Raw genomic sequence first — 15,450 nt, 5'->3', positions numbered from 1 at the left:
GTGGTTTGCACCACGATGCCCTGATGCATGCTGGGTCTGTCTTGTCTCCACGCAGCCCGACCATCCTGACATCCCTGCTCCTCCCTTGCCCTACTCTGCCTCCAGAAAGCAGAGAGGAGGGCAGATCTCACAGCTGACGACTGACACCACCGCTGGCTGGAGGTCACATCTGGGCAAGTTGGACCTGCTGTGCGTGGGGGAGGCAGTGGGTTCCTTATGATCTGAGCTCTTGGCCACCAGTCTCCTGCTGCCTGGTGCCCTGCCCACCTTGGACCACCCCTCTGCATCCCTCGCACAGGGCCCAGGGGGCAGCTCCTTTGAGACGATGGCACAGATCCTGCCCCGGGACCAGGGGTCCCACTGAAGTTTGCTTCTCTGTGCTGAGCGGTGAGCAGCCGACACTGCGTGGCTTCTAGGGGAGGGGTCGCCGGGTGCCAGGAGGACGCAGGGCTTCTGTGCAGCCAGCCTGGGGACTTCCGCCACTTCCACTCACAGGCCTCCCACCAAACCCAGCCACCGGCCCAGCTGCTGGAACTGGGAACGCAGGTGGAAACGTGTGAACCAGGAATCTTCCCGAAGGCAAACATGGACGTGCAATAGTGGGAGCCCTGCAGGCCTGCAGAGACATTGCCTTGCTGCTCCTCACGCCTCCTGCGGCCACCACACCACCACACTGTGTCTCTGGAGGGCCCAGCAGGCCTCTGCTGCCGTCACTGTGCTCCCAGGGCTCCCCACCCTCTCCTTCTGCCCCCTCATGCCCCCAGGGCCTGTGCACCTGCTCTTCCCTCTGGGGGAGCACGCCCCTGTCTCTGTGCCAGGCCACCCACAAGCCTCTGCTCAGATGCCACTCCTCCCCACCCGACCCTCTGAAGCTGCAGCCCCTCAGCCCCTCGGCCTCCTGGCTCCCCTGGTCTATTCCTCCCGACATGTGAGCTCCAGGACGACTGCCCTCCCCTTTGCCCCCACTGCGGGACTCAGAACAGCCTGTATGCAGTCCCCATGCCTGGTAAGCAGTTGTATGATGAATGAATGGATTCCCTTTGAGGAATGTGTTAGCAGCCACTAGCCCTGCTGCCCCACAGGACTTTGCACAGGGATGGGCATGTTCTGGATCTGGGTGGCCAGTATGGTAGCCACAGCCACGCATGGCCACTGCACCCTTGAAGTGTGGCTGGCCAGGCTAAGGAGCCAGCATCTTTATTTTATTAGATGTCAACTAATTTGGAATTGATTTATGCAACCATGTGTGGCTAGCACAGCCCTGAGACAGGATGACTGGAAAGGCCTTGTGGGATCTGGCTCAGGGGCGTCAAGCTTTAGTCGTGTGAGGACGGCTGGACACAGACCCTCGTGTGGGGCTTTGTGGTGAGTTCAGGGCCCCTTCAGGCCCCCATCCCTTTCTTGGGTAAAACTGTCCTCAGAGGCAAGGAAGGGTCCCATGGCAGGGGCGTCGTGTGGCAGGTGGAAACCAACTGTCCTGAAGTAGCGCCCCTGCCCCTGAGCTGGGACAGAGTGAGCTGGGCCTGGGGCTTGTGGGCATCACCGCACAGGCAACTTCTGTGCGGGGCAGGGACGAGGGGCTCAACGGGGGCATTTCCACATGGAGGTGATGACGCCATGGCTCCAGACCCTGACTCAAGTCACATCACAGACCCCATGTGCCCCCAACCTGTACCCCATTCTAGAGGTGGCCATGAAGATCATCCTGGCCAATGAGATGAAAGCAGAAGTCTCAGGGTGAGGCTTTGGGGAAAGCTATGGTTTAAGGACATAAGGTCCAGAAGCATGGCAGTCATCTTGCAGCCGTAAGGCCACACACACAAGGCTTCAGGTCTATACACGAAGGATGGTGGCTAGAAGGTTAGAGCCTGTCAGCCCTGTGCTTTGTTAGAGGCCCAGATCCCCATCTGTCCCAGCCTGCCTTAGGGGTTTTCTGTTGCTACATTCCTAACCGAGGAAGCCAGACTAGGAGGTGGTACTGGGAGGTGCACTGGGGGTGGACTTCACTCTTACTACTGAGGCACCAAGAGGTCACGAGACAGGTCCATGGTCACACAGTGGCTTCATGGGGTGGGGGTGGGGGGTGGGAGCCAGAACTACGCATGACCCCCGAGGCTGCCTCTCCACCCAGAGCCGAGGGGGTGCCACGGAGGGCTGAGCGCCACTGTCACACCCACCCCAGGCTCAACCACTAATTATCTCAATCAGCGTGGTTAATTGGCACTCAGACAGAAACAGCAAATACGGAGGGAGGACCAGGTGTCGGGTCTGCAGGCAGCTCTTCAGAGGGAAGGAGCTCAGGGGGCCCCACAGATCGGAGCCCCTCGGACATTGGAGCTGGTGTCTACAGCTGGGGTTCCAGCGGGGGTTCCTGAGGGTCCTCTGCCCTTGTGGGCGGGCCCTGCTTCTGAAAAAACTGGAATTTGTGACTGGTCTGCACAGGAGCCAGCAAGCGGCTCATCCACCGTACAGAGGTCAGACTGTCCTTGTTGCCCCTGTGCACTGTGAGCCCACGGGGAGCCCTGTGGGAGCCTGGCCATTAGGGCTGCCTGCGCCTGGCGCTCACATGACACCCACGCTGAAGCAAGGTGCCTGTCTCTCACTAGCTTCTCCATTCTCTCCACACCATTGCCATAATCCAAGTGACACTTTCCTGGAGCGCCGCACTATTTAAAGGCCAGAGTTTCCTGCGTCTGAATGTGAGAGGGCAAATGACCCCAGCTGCCTGGCTTTGCCCTCCTCTGCATAGTGCTGGGAGGAGAATGTGCCCTCCATCATTTTTATGGAGATGCTTTCTGGACTCTGACTTCATTTAATTTGTAGCTCAGCATGACACCCGCCCCTCAGTGGCCCTGAGCTTCTCAGCAAGCCCTGTTCGTCCTCACTTGCCCTGAGCTGATCGGTGAAGGGATACCTGAGCCCAAGTGCACACAGTGGGGCCTCTGGAGAGCTCCTGGTGGAGAGGCTGGGACAGGAGCCCACAAACTTTACTCTTCATCAGAATCTTTGGGAGTAGTTTAGAATCCTGTGGTCCAGGCCTCATGCTCATCCGACTACATCATGCACACACACATGTGCACTTACACACACACTTCACCCCTCCCCGGCCCTCCTGTGTCTGTGACAGCCCTGATTGGGGTCGCGGTTCCGTGGAGCAGCTGTCCTGCCCCATGATGCAGACACTCAGGAGGCCACCAGGGCCCCTACATTCTGCAGGCAGCACGAAGCCCAGGCCCCCAGCGCACGGGCCTCCTAGAGCAGAGCTGGCCCTGATGCATCAGCACAGGGCAAAGCCCAAGTTAGGAGGCCAGGGCCTCCAGCAGAGACCCCCGACTCTCAAGGCCTCTGGAGTTGGCTCCAAGAAGCATCACTGTGGCCTTAGGGAACAGGGGAAGAGTAGGAGTCCAGATCCTGCTGCCTTATTCACAGTGGACTCTGCAGACCTCACCACTGCTCTGGGGAGACCTGGTTGGACATGGTGGTCGCAGGTCAGCTTTGCCCTAACTGAACTCCTGAGCATGCTGTGGAAGGGGGCCCGCAGGAGGACCAGTCAGGTCAAAGCTGCAGAGGGGCACACAGATGGGGTCCTGGCCCTCCTCCATCAGAATCTGCTTTGTAGCAATGTTTGAGAAGCACCTGGTGGAGAGCAATGGGGAGAGGATGCTGCCAGGCCTGGCTCCCACTTATTCCCAGCCCCGATGGCTTGGGCTTCCATCAGATGCCTGCCCCCAAACCAGGCTGGCCCAGCAGCCCTTGAGTGCAAGTGGGGAGAAGCCAGTGCCTGTGATTCCACTGCCTCCAGAGGGTCAGGGCTGGGCCTGGGTATTAACCACGTCTTCTAATTTTCTATATTTGATGCTGTGACGTCTGGGGCCTCGCTGACCCTGAAGGGACTGTCCCTCCCCGGACTGGGCAATTCCCAGGGGCAGTAAGCAACCCGCTGAGGGGCTCTTTCTGTGTGCAAACCACCCAACCCCAGAAAGCCTCTGTCCTGGCCTCGTCCACCTGCAGCCTTCTGACCCTCCTGCTGCCTCCCCAAGTGCCCTGTGTGGCCTGGTGAGAAATACACTTTTCTCAGTGGCAGCCGAGTCCTGACCTGCTGAGCAACAACACAGCTGGCAGCTGCCTGGGGACTCAGAATCCCTTAGTGGCTGCCTCCCAGAGCAGGGTGCACGCACAGCCTCACGGCTGCCTCAGAGAGGCCTGATCCTGCTAGTATCCTATGTTGGCTGTGGTGGACAGAGCTTCTGGCTTCTGGGCAAAATCAGAGTGTGCTCCTTGAGAGTGAAGACGTCGATAGCCAGGAGCTTCTAGTGGTGTGAATGAGATGGTCTGTGGCATCCCTGACCTCTGGTCCAGCCCACAGAAAGCTCACTTGGGAGGAAATGCTGCACAAAGGTCTTGGGATTTGCAGACCTGATGCGGCGTGGGCCTGGTGCCTTCCCAGCCATTGTGGCAGAATAGAAGTAATTAGGTTTTGTCCTTGACCAGCCCAGGATCTTCAACTCCTTCTCACAGGATTTGCAGATGATACAGCAGGGGCTTTCAGGAACAAAAATAATTCCTTGCTCTAGGCTGCATCATGATTGGCATCCAAATTAAGGCTGGGTGTAGTGCGTTTCCATGTGCTCAGATGTGAGTTCAGGTAGGAAGGGTTTTCTGAGCATGGCGCTTCAGCTCCTGGTGACACTGTTTCTTCAGTAGCTGCCCTGACTGACAGTGTGCCATTAAGTCCTCCTAAGGAGACATCCTTCCCCACATCCTTCCCCACCTGTCCATCCATCATCTACTCATTCACTCACCCACCCATCCATCTATGCACTCATCCATCCACCCATTCATCCACCCATCCATCCACTCATCCATTCATTTACCACCCTCCCACCCACCCATCCATCTGCCCATCCACCCTTCTACCCATCCACCCATTTATCATCCTCCTATCCATCCATCCATCCATCCATCCATCCATCCATCCACATTAATCCAAACAACCAGCCCCAACTATCCAGGGGCCGTGCAGAGCTGTACTATTGAGATGAGGCTATGACAGGGAGAGGTGAACAAGCTCAGCCTCCTAGCCCAGGCCTCCAGACCAAAAGCCAGAAGCCCGGAGGTCCAGATCAAGGCTGGCAGGGCCCAGGCATCCAGCCACACAGGACATCTAACCTGGTGCAAACCCACCAGGGGCCCAGCCACCATCTTCCTTTTGGTAGTGCAGAATTTCCGCCTTCAACAAACAACCAGGGCTTCATGTTCACTCAGGAGAAACTGTGTGTATGACTTTTGGAGATTTTGCCTCTGAATCTAATTTAAAAGACTTTCAGGAATGCCTGAGTGGATCAGTGGTTGAGCGTCTGCCTTTGGCTCAGGTCATGATCCCTGGGTCTTGGGATTGAGTCCCACATTGGGGTCCCCACAGGAAGTCTGCTTCTCCCTCTGCCTATGTCTCTCTCTCTCTCTCTCTCTGCATCTCTCATGAATAAATAAAATCTTTAAAAAAATCTCCAATCTGCTCAATGCTCCCTGTCCCCCCCCGCCGCCCCCTCCCCCCCCCCCCGCCAATGCAGCCACGGGCTGATGTCCCCCTCTTGTCACACAGACCCCTTGTTCTGCAGGAGTGACACTGCACTAGGCGCAGAATTAACTGGGTTTAGCTTTGGGAAGGCAAGTCCATCTCCCAGGGCTCAGCTGGGCTCAATTCATACATTTTTGACAAGAAAACGTCTCTCCCTGGGACAATATGTATATACACACATTTGCTCTAAAACAGCTACTTCCATGTTCCACTCCCGCTACCAGACCCACAGAAACTTCCAAGCTGGACTTTTATTCCAAGTTCCTGCCACTTGTTTCCCAGATGTGCTGAACACCCAAGCAAACAAAAAGAAAAAAAAATGGTTTCCTTCATTTTGAAACTGAGTGGATCTGAAAGTGTGATCCCTGGACCAGCAGCAGCAGCCTTACCTGGGAGCACTTTAGAGATGCATGTGGTTGGCCCCTCCAGACCTGCTGAACAGACACCCGGATGGGCCCGGGCCCAGCAGTCTGTATCTTAACAAGCCCTCCAGGGGATTCTGATGCTCGTGAGTTTGGAGGCAGCTGCGCTAAGTGCTTCTCTCCCCTTTGTCCACCCTCGAAGCACTCTGGGCATTGGGCATAGTCCTCAATCCCAGTAGCTCTGTCCTTTGGACACTACTGGAGGGTGGGGCTGCGTGTTCTTGCACTTTCTGTCCTCAAGCAGAGGTGAGGCTGTACCTCCTGGGTCATGCCCCCCGCATCTCCTGATCCAGGCCCACAGCAGCTGGACAAAGCGACAGAGGGGTATCTAGTTAAGGCCACAGGTGTGGACATCTTCTCTATCTTCCCCGAACACACAGTGGTAGGTACATTATTTAAAAGTTACAAGTATATTTGGAAAAGAAGAGGAAGCTCCCCACCACGCAGAAGGAGCAGACAGCTGCTGTGGGACTGGGCTGGAGCTCTGAGGTGCAGGCAACTGACCTCACGGACAGCCAGGGACCACGTCTGTGGCTGGGCACTGGCTGGGTGCCCCAACCATGAGCAGAAGAGCTGCTCCCTGGGCTGCAGCCAGACAGCGGGACAGGAAGAAGAGATGCATAGCCCATGGAACACTGGGCCCAGCGGGTCTTGGGGTGAAATCTAAGCTGCTTAGTTCCGAGCTGGGGCCTGGGGGGCCAGCATCCATGGACCAGTAAGCATGAAGATACAATTTCCATGAAAGATGGGATCTCAAACGGATGCACAGAGCACATGAAGAAAACCCAGTTCCAGAAGAATCACCCACCAACCCAAGATGGGATTTAGGAAAGAGGCCAAGAAGCACGTTCACAGGTCCCGAGGGCTTTCAGAGATGAAGGAAGGAGGGGAAACCATTCATCAAGAAAGAGGAGAGCTTGAATCAAAGCAAGCAGTTCTAAGAACAGCCACATAATGAAAAATACTAGCAGAACATGTTGTAAATATGAAATACTCTCATTAAGATTGAAAACCAAAGTTGAGGAAGTGGCTTGGGTAGCCGTCTGGACACAGCTGAGGAGAGAACTCACTCACTGGGGTGTGGGGCTGAGGAGATGACCCAGAACACGCAGCAGATCAGGGCAGAGATGGGAAGCAGGAGGCCAGGGGGGCACCTCCCACTAGGTATGCAGCTGGACGCCCAGGTGGTGGGTCCACATGCCAGGAGCCCTGGTGCTCTCCGTATTTGTGAAAGGACATCAGCCTCTGTTGACAGCATCTATTGGGACCTGAGGGGAAGGCAGGGCAAAGAATGCACCAGACGCGAAGGGTCGGGGGCTCAGTCGGTCTCCCGGTCACTCCTGGTGGAGTGCTGACTGTCAGCCAGCTCAAGTGATGCACCGATGGAGCAGAAGTTGCTGAAATGTTTCCAAGGTTCGGTTGAAAGAGGGGACACAAGACACCAGCCAAGAAAACTCTACAGCAACGATGTGGAAAGATGCAACTGCCGGCACCACACGTCCTACGAGCGGAGTGAGCAGGACAGGTGCGCACCCCTGTCAGTGTCAGCAGAGAAGGATGGGCATTTGGTGCGTGGAGTGAGAAGCCCGGGCCTGTTATTTTCAGACAATACAAGGAAAGATCACAACCTTACTTGTATAGAAAGTATGTTCCAGAAGGATTTAAGCCTTTAGTGTGGGGACTGCAGGTGTTGGGAGCTATGGTCAAGCAGCTTCCCAGATTCAGACCTGCCTCTCTGAGCATGCAGTGAAGACCTCGGGGAGGGAACACGTGTGCTGACATGTCTGCGGGCAAGGCCACCACGTATGCAAAATGGCTCTGAAAGGACATGCATCTGGGCACTGACAGAGAATTACTGTGACTTTCATTTTGTTCCAGTTTGCTTACCTCAGTGTTTTTCTAATAAAAGTCATTTTTATGAAGGAAAGGAGAATGGTACCCAGAAATGCCTGCGTACATACTAATGAGTAGTCACTGGGTGTTTGTCGTGTTTCAGGCCAAGAACTTCCATTTCATCCTTGCCAGCCCTGGAGTTCAGTCCTACCACCCCTCTCCATGATAGATGGAGAAACTGAGGCTCAGAGGGGCCCAGCTGGCTAACTGGCAGAGCCCAGCTCCAAGCACAGGTCTCAAGGTGGGGGGCCTCTGATGACCCTGTGCAAGAAACAGGGCTCTTCCACAAAGATGTTCACGGGAACAGAGGCTCTGCCCCCTGCCTGGAGGTCTGCTTCCTCTGGTTGGGGGCACCTGGGGGCAGGTGAGTAGACCCTGCCCCGTGGGCTGCCGGGGAGCAGGGATGCATCCTTACCTTGTCAGGTATCCTTACCACGTGCATGTAGAACAAGCCTTTCCTGAAAGCAGCAAGAACAGGACCTTACTATGGGCTCCCAACCCTCTCCTGCACCTGCTGCTCACAGAGGAAGGTTTGGCACCAGCCTGAGGTGCACCGCATACTCCTCTGACATCTAGAAGCCATGTGGGCCGTGGAGCAGCATGGGCACCCCTCCCTAGCACCCTCCCTCAGTGACTCTGCCGCTCCCCTGCTCTGGGAGGGTGAGGGAAACCCCGCCATCCTGGGCCCGAGATGCTTGACGCCAACATCCCCCAAGGGCATCTGAAGGCGCAGTGATGGACCCCAGCACTAAAAAGGCTTTCCTGTAACACTGTAGAGCGGCGAGTCTGAAAGTCTCAAAATAGAGAAGCAAACGATTTCCAGCTTGTGTTCTGCAGATGGCTCTCCCAGCCGAGATCCAAGCCGCTTGATTCTGTCTTGGCCTCTATTAACTGAACGGAGGCAATGGATTCATTTGCCCCTAATTGGCTCTCAGACTCTCCTCATTAGGGGATGAGCAGCTGGCATTTCTACAATCACAGAAATGGAACTTGGCCCCAGACCACAGAGTTACTCCTCCAAGTGGGCCTGGCTGCCTGCGCTGAGGACAGATCAGAAACGGCTATGGCTACAAGGCTTGTCTGCACAGGAAGGCAGGAGAAAGACCATAGGGCCGCTTGTGGTCTCTGCCATGAGGGCCACACTCTTGCCAGGCATGCTTCTGCCTCAGGGCCTTTGCATGTGCTGTCCCCTCAGCTGGGAATGCCTTTCCCTCCCACAGTGCACAGCTTGCTTCCTCTGCTCCTTCTCACTGGCTCAGGTATTGGCATTCCTTCCCTGGTTACCCCATCCAAAGTGACAACTCTCCACCCCTTCCCTGTCTGTGTTTTTCTACTGGTGCTGCAGAGAGCACACCACACACCATAGGCATTTATTGGAGGTGAGCAGAGACCTGTGTCTGCTGTGTCCCCTGCTGCACCCCCAGCACCCAGGATGTGCCCCACCCTGGGCTCCAGCATCTAGCGGGTCACAGAGTGCCTCTGCCTTCCAGATGATTCCTATACTCCTTCTACAAATGCATGGAACACTGACTACTCATGGTCAGCTTCAGCAGCAAACAAGCATCGAGCGAGGCAGGTGTAGCCCCTGCCTTCACAGACGGCAGGGAGGGGGAAGCACCAGCAAGGGGCCACAGGGGCCCAGCCACGGCTACACTGTGGGAGGAAGAGGCTGTGGGGCTGAGAGCCGAGCTGGAAGGGGCAGCCACAGAGGGGCCAGTGTGGCTTGGCCGTGGAAGAACAGTTGGAGCCTTCCTGAGTGTGGAGGTGGGTGGGGAATGGGGCACAGGGTGGTGGTGCTGCGGGTCCTGTGGATCACAGGAGCGAATCTGGGCTTAGTTCTCAGAGTGAGGAGTCTGGGGCTCTCTGGGCTTCCACATGGGATGAGGCCAGGAGGGAGGAGGGCTGCAGAGGAGCTGCCACAGGACCCCTTCACCCTGTCCATCCCCCCAACTGTCAGCATCTCCGGGGGATAGTGATGTCTGCTCTGGGGACACAAATGGAGCCTGCCTGGTCACCCTGCTGTCGCCCCTCTGTGCCTATCTCTGGCCCACGGCAGGTGGGTTTGTGGGGAGACCCTGCTCTAAACTCAGGAACCGGACCGGGGCTCTAGGCCGGTGGCAGGTGCAAGTGAGACGCTGCCCTGACAGCACCACCAGCATCCCCACGGCAGAGGCACCAGGGCCGGTGTGACTATGGCCTCCAGCAGTTGGCCTGCCTGTACCGCGAGCCGGGAGCAGGGGCGTGGGCCGCGTTGCTGGTCCCGTGTTCGCCCCAGTCCTCTCCGCCCTGTCCCTGCCTGCATCTTCCTCTCTCCCTTCTCATATTTATAGTTTATGTCCTCTTCCTGGAATGTTCCTGTTTCCTGGCAAGCTACCTGAAACCCAGCAGCAACAAGAGTAAAAAGGAACATGTATAAACATGCAGGTCCACGCGGTTTATGTACGTGAAGCACACATAACACACGTGAAGTGATACTGTATGAGCATGTCCATCCCTAGTGTCCATGCTGGCATCTGTTCAGACATCTAAGCCGTATTTGTAACCATGTCCATCCCACGTCTATGCCCATGTCGCCTCCCTTAGCAAAGTGGCCCCCTCCCCTTCCCCCAGCAGCACCAGAGGCCCCCCCCCCCCAGGCAGGACCTTGCGCAGCAGCCCTGAGCCCAGACCCCACTGTACGCCATGGAGACCAAGGCTGGGGACACTGGGGTCCTGCCCGTGATCACCCCGCAGGGGTGCTGAGCACAGTCGGGCTCCGGGGTCTCCTTTTGCTACATGTCCCTCTTCAAATGCCCCAGAGAATGCCTGTCTATGCTACCCCTGGCCTCCGATGTCCTGCTGGCCACCAGGTGAGACCCGTCCCTGTCCTTCCTCCATCTCTGATCGCCAACACCAGTACAGGCTGCTGGCTGCTCACAGGGCACACCTCCTCTGCTGGACTGGGGTGTTCCCAGGTGCTGCCACCCCTCCATCACCTTGTGTCCTGGTGTTTCCCAGGCTCTGACCCCACGTCTAGATGCCAGATAATTAAATAGAATTGCAAACAATTCTGAAATGCTTCAGAGAATTTGAGATGTGGTGTATGTTTAATATATTGGATAAACTAGAACTTTCTCAGCATTTGGGGGAATTTCTGCTGTGATGCCAGACACTCAAAGTGCTTCAACAGGAGCATAAACACACTATATTTGTGTTGTTATAAAAGGTTCAAGGGGATTTAATCAACTCAGGGCAGAAATGGAACTGATTGTTGTTGAATAGTATTTAATCTGTTCAATCCGAGTTAATCAAACATTAATCAAAGAAAAGGGAGAGGTGAGCGTTCTTACTGGATGAGATTTATACCCATAACCCCAAGAGTCCCTGGGTTTAACCAAAAAGCCTAAAGCAAATGGGTTTAGAAATGTGTGATTTCGACAAACTGTGTAGAAATTTTTCAGGACCAGCCTAAGCGATCCCTGTGAACAAAGGCTCCAGAGGGAAAAGCAAACCAACCAACCCAGGACCCCAACCGACCAGAGCACCACTTGGCTTGACTGCTGGGCCTCCAACGCCAGCCAGGACGCCAGCTCTGCCCCTGGGTGCATTCCGGGTGCTCGGCAGCCTGGGGCTGGCTCCAGCGTGGGCCCTCCAGCCAGCAGCATTCACAGCCCCGAGAACGTGCTGGAGACGCAGGCACCCAGGCTTTGCCCTGAGTGTGACTCCCTGGGGTGGAGCCCAGTGGTCTGTTTTTAAGAAAACCTCTAGAGGATGGAGGTGCAGTGGGAGCCTGAGGACTGCGGCCTGGGAAGCCACGTCTGCTCAGACCTCTGATGGCAGAGCCTCTGTGGCAGTGTCGCAGGCCCTCCAGACTCAGTGTCGTGGCCACTTGGGAGTCTTGGCTCAAACCTTGTTTTAAAATCGGGAATCCAATACTCATGTTGGCTTCCTCTTGTTCTAATTCCATTAACAGCTCCAGGGGGGCTGCTTGGGGCCCCCTCTACTGACGAGTTTCCAAGGGACACCAGCCATTTATGGCCGTCCCGCCACCCCGAGGCACTGAGGCCCAGACCCCTGAGGGCCTTCTGTCTCTGCTGGGCCCAGAGCAAAGTTTACAGAATCAAGGCCATCAAGCTGGGGCTTCAGGGCCTCAAATGCAGTGAACCCTGAGGCTGGATGCCACGGCCTGAGAGAGAGGACCCCATTCCCAAGCCACATGAGCTGCACCATGTCAGGGTTTGGACCTGCTAGTTAGGCCAGAACTGCTGGGGGAGGCATCCACGGGCTTGGGCAGGGAGCTTCAGTCCCTGCACACGTGTGGCCCACGGGACAGTGGCAATGCGGAGGAAACACCAAGTGCTGTGTGGGCAGGGACATCAAGCCGGGTCACGAGGTCACGATCCATGTACCTAAGGGCCCAGCCGATTCCCTGGAAGCAGAGCTGGTTTTTGGAAGTGACCTTGGCGCTGAAGGTCACAGGGCCCTGGAAAGGCCACCACCCAGTCCCGCCACGAACAACAGCCTTCAAATGCGCCGTCCACTCCGAATTAAACCCAATTTTCTTTCTTTTCAGACCAAAATGAGGCTCTGAACCAAACTCTTAGAAGTGAAGCCACTTCTGCAGAGAAGAGTCACAGTTTGGGTCCAATCCCAGCAGTGAAGCAGGACTCTGGGGCTCTGGGTGATGCCGGGACTTTCCAGGCCACCTCCTCTCTATTGCAACGGGGACCTGTCCACCTTCCCAGCTGCTCAGGCCAAACTCTAGTGAGGAACTTTGATCACCCCTGAGCCCCCATCCCCCCCCCAGCAAAGCCTATGGGTACTTCCTCAAGAACACACCCAGTCCACATAGGATCTCACCATCTCCTCCCCAGTCCAAGCACGTCACCTCCCAGTATCATCCCAGAAGTCCTGGCCTCTCTGCTTCTGCCCTCACTCCCTCCACCATGGAATCCCGGGAACCAGAGGGATCCCTGAAACATGGAAGCCAAGCCTCTGCTCAGAGCCTCCGAGGCCTCCAGCTCCCTCAGAGCAGAAGCTGGACCCTCACCTCCTCCTCCCCCTCCCCACTCAGCAGGCTGCACATGTGTCTGTGCTTCTGGAGCACATCAAGCAAGATCCTGCCCCAGAGCCTTTGCACCTGCCATTCCCTCTGCCTGGAGCATCGTTCCCTTCCCTTGATCACCCACAGCTCCTACACAGCACCTGGAGGTCTTCCTATAGATATCCTTTAAAACTGCCCCTTCCTCTGCACTCTTGCCCTCACTGCTTCCTTTCTCCCCTTGGGGTCCTCACTAAGTGACACACTTTCTCTTTCACCTCTTCCCTGGAAGCTGAGCTGCAGGAAGTCAGGATCTGTTCCATCTGTTTGGTTCCCTCCAGAGCTGGAGGCCCAGCGCTCACAGTGCACAGTAAGCGAGGCCTGGCTCCTGTGGGAAACGTGGTCTCCAGGGAGGGGCTGAGAGAGTCTCACCCAGTGCTGGTGGGGGGTTGCTCACTGAGCCTCTAAGATCTCCAAAGCCACCTGCTCAGGTGTGTTGTGCTCTGGTTTTGAGGGCTATCCAGGGTGTGTCCCTAGCCACCAACCTTCCCCAGAGCACGGAGCAGTGAAGCAACTCCCCGGGTGGCCACTCGGACCTCCACTTCAGGCGTCCAGGAGAGAAGGAGCTCGGCCACCCCAGATTTGCTACCAGGATTCTTCCAGAACTTTCCATTAGTTCTCCAAGCAGCGGGTGAGGAAGTTTGAGGGCAGGAGGGGCCCCTGGGTGTAGGGGGGCATGGCGGCTGAGGCTCATAGTCACTCCCCAGGCCAGCTTGGGGCCTCCCTTGGGGGTGCCCCTGCCTGTCCAGCCTATGCTCTCCCCAGTGGAGCCCCCATGACCCGTCCTGTCTGGGGAGGCCTCTGCACGAGCCTCCTGGGAGCAACCTGGGGCCTCAGGTACCCACAAGCCCATCTGCACTGCGACAAACGCAGAACCATGTGCCCAGTATGCAGGACAGCTGCAGGGGTGTCCCACTGCGGATGCTTGGTTCCCCGTGCACTGGACCAGCTCCAACACCCTCCAGCGCTGGCGGGGCCACAGAGCACACATGCACCACGCGGACCCCTTGCACAGCCTCACTCCCGCTGGCCTTTACCCAGCAGTGCTCAGGCTGCTACCTCGCAGCCCCATGCAGTGCCACTTACCCTCATGCCCAGCTCAATGTTCTCACCACCGTACACCTCCATGCCTGGGTCTAGCAGCCCGATGTCCCCGAAGTACTCCCGGTCCACAACGAATGAACAGCCGATCATGGCGGGGGTCCTGGTGGGGGCAGAGACAGCCCTGAGCAGGTCACAGGTACGGTACCCTGAGCCCCGACCTGCTGGGGGTGCTGGTGGCTGGGAGAGCCCAGGACTTGGGATGCCTCAGGACTCAGGGGTCCCTCTCAGGGTCACCTTCATATCCTTCAGAGCCTGTAAAGCACTCAGCACAGGACAAGTCCAAATGCTAATTGAAGAACATCAGACCTCAAAACCAGCACCGAACTCAGGCAAATTAGTGGAGGGGATTTTAAAGAAATCAGTTTACCTAATGAGTTATTTGGTTGCCCTGAACATCATTTCCCAAGCTTGAGTCTTTTGCCTATCTCCTTCATCATTTTGTCCCATCTGCATGCCAGGACTCAGGGCTGCACTGGGCCATTGCATAGATTGTGCACTGCTCCTCTATGCCCTCCCCCGCAACTGACATCAGACTCTTTCTGAATGACACACTTTGAAGCTGTAGAGTGAACAGACTGCAGTCTGTCCTATTATTTCTATAATCATTTACACCGACACATTTAAAAGATGTCAGTAAATCTTGCCTCATCTCCAGAAATTCTGTGAAATCAAGCATCTATGTTCTAGTTATATCTTTTCTACTCTTCACTAAAGATCTATCAGTTATGGGTCCCTGGGAAGTGGTCTCGCGGAGCACCAATAATAAATTGAGGCACAATGAGACAAAGTATTGGAGAGGAAGAGAACAGCATCACTGTGGATGGTATTGTGCATTCATTCATTCATTCAATAGTGAATTTCACATATAGTGAGTGTCTTCCAGGCAGGAAGGATAGAAAGAGAAAGTGTATCTCTAGCAAGAAGTAGGCACAGTCCAGATGCTGTAAGAAAGCAGGACTCTTAGCTTTGATGAAAGATTTTGCCCCAAATCAAAGACAGAGCCGGTCTGCTTGTCGGCTGAGGGACTGGTGTCTCCCAAGCCCTGAGAGGAGCCAGCAGAGGCTGCCCAGGCCCCAAGGCCCTGGGGCCGCCCCAGCACCCAGGTGGAGGCAGAAGCTGCTCCCTCTGCTGCTGCGGCTGCTGCTGCTGCTCCTGCTACTCCTGAACAGGCGACACCCCTCTTCACTAACACAACAGCAAAGATTGGTCTCAATCACAGTTTAAGAGAAGCATTTCTGCTCAGTGAGTGGGAAGTCAAAGTAAATGCCCATCAGTTGTCCAAGAATAACAGAGGCATTAAGAAACGATTATCCTTTTATTTGTCCAAAGATTCAATTTGTTCTGTCATTACATTTTGGCCACAAATCTAACAG

The 15,450-nt window shown here is 55.9% G+C and overlaps 1 protein-coding gene across 5 annotated transcripts in view; it reads right to left on the bottom strand.

Moving 5' to 3' along the window:
- Positions 1–15,450, bottom strand: part of GALNT9 (polypeptide N-acetylgalactosaminyltransferase 9) — a 79,780-nt gene that overhangs the window by 12,569 nt on the left and 51,761 nt on the right. For all 5 annotated transcript variants that reach the window (XM_038574677.1, XM_038574678.1, XM_038574675.1 and 2 more), the window contains one exon: positions 14,060–14,177. In XM_038574677.1, the coding sequence (XP_038430605.1) occupies positions 14,060–14,177 (118 nt within the window). The remainder of the gene's footprint in view (positions 1–14,059; positions 14,178–15,450) is intronic.

Source organism: Canis lupus, chromosome 26 (genome assembly GCF_011100685.1).
Source record: "Canis lupus familiaris isolate Mischka breed German Shepherd chromosome 26, alternate assembly UU_Cfam_GSD_1.0, whole genome shotgun sequence".
Lineage (NCBI taxonomy): Eukaryota > Metazoa > Chordata > Mammalia > Carnivora > Canidae > Canis > Canis lupus.
Note: the sequence above shows the minus strand (reverse complement) of the source record. Positions and strands in the feature narration are given on the sequence as shown.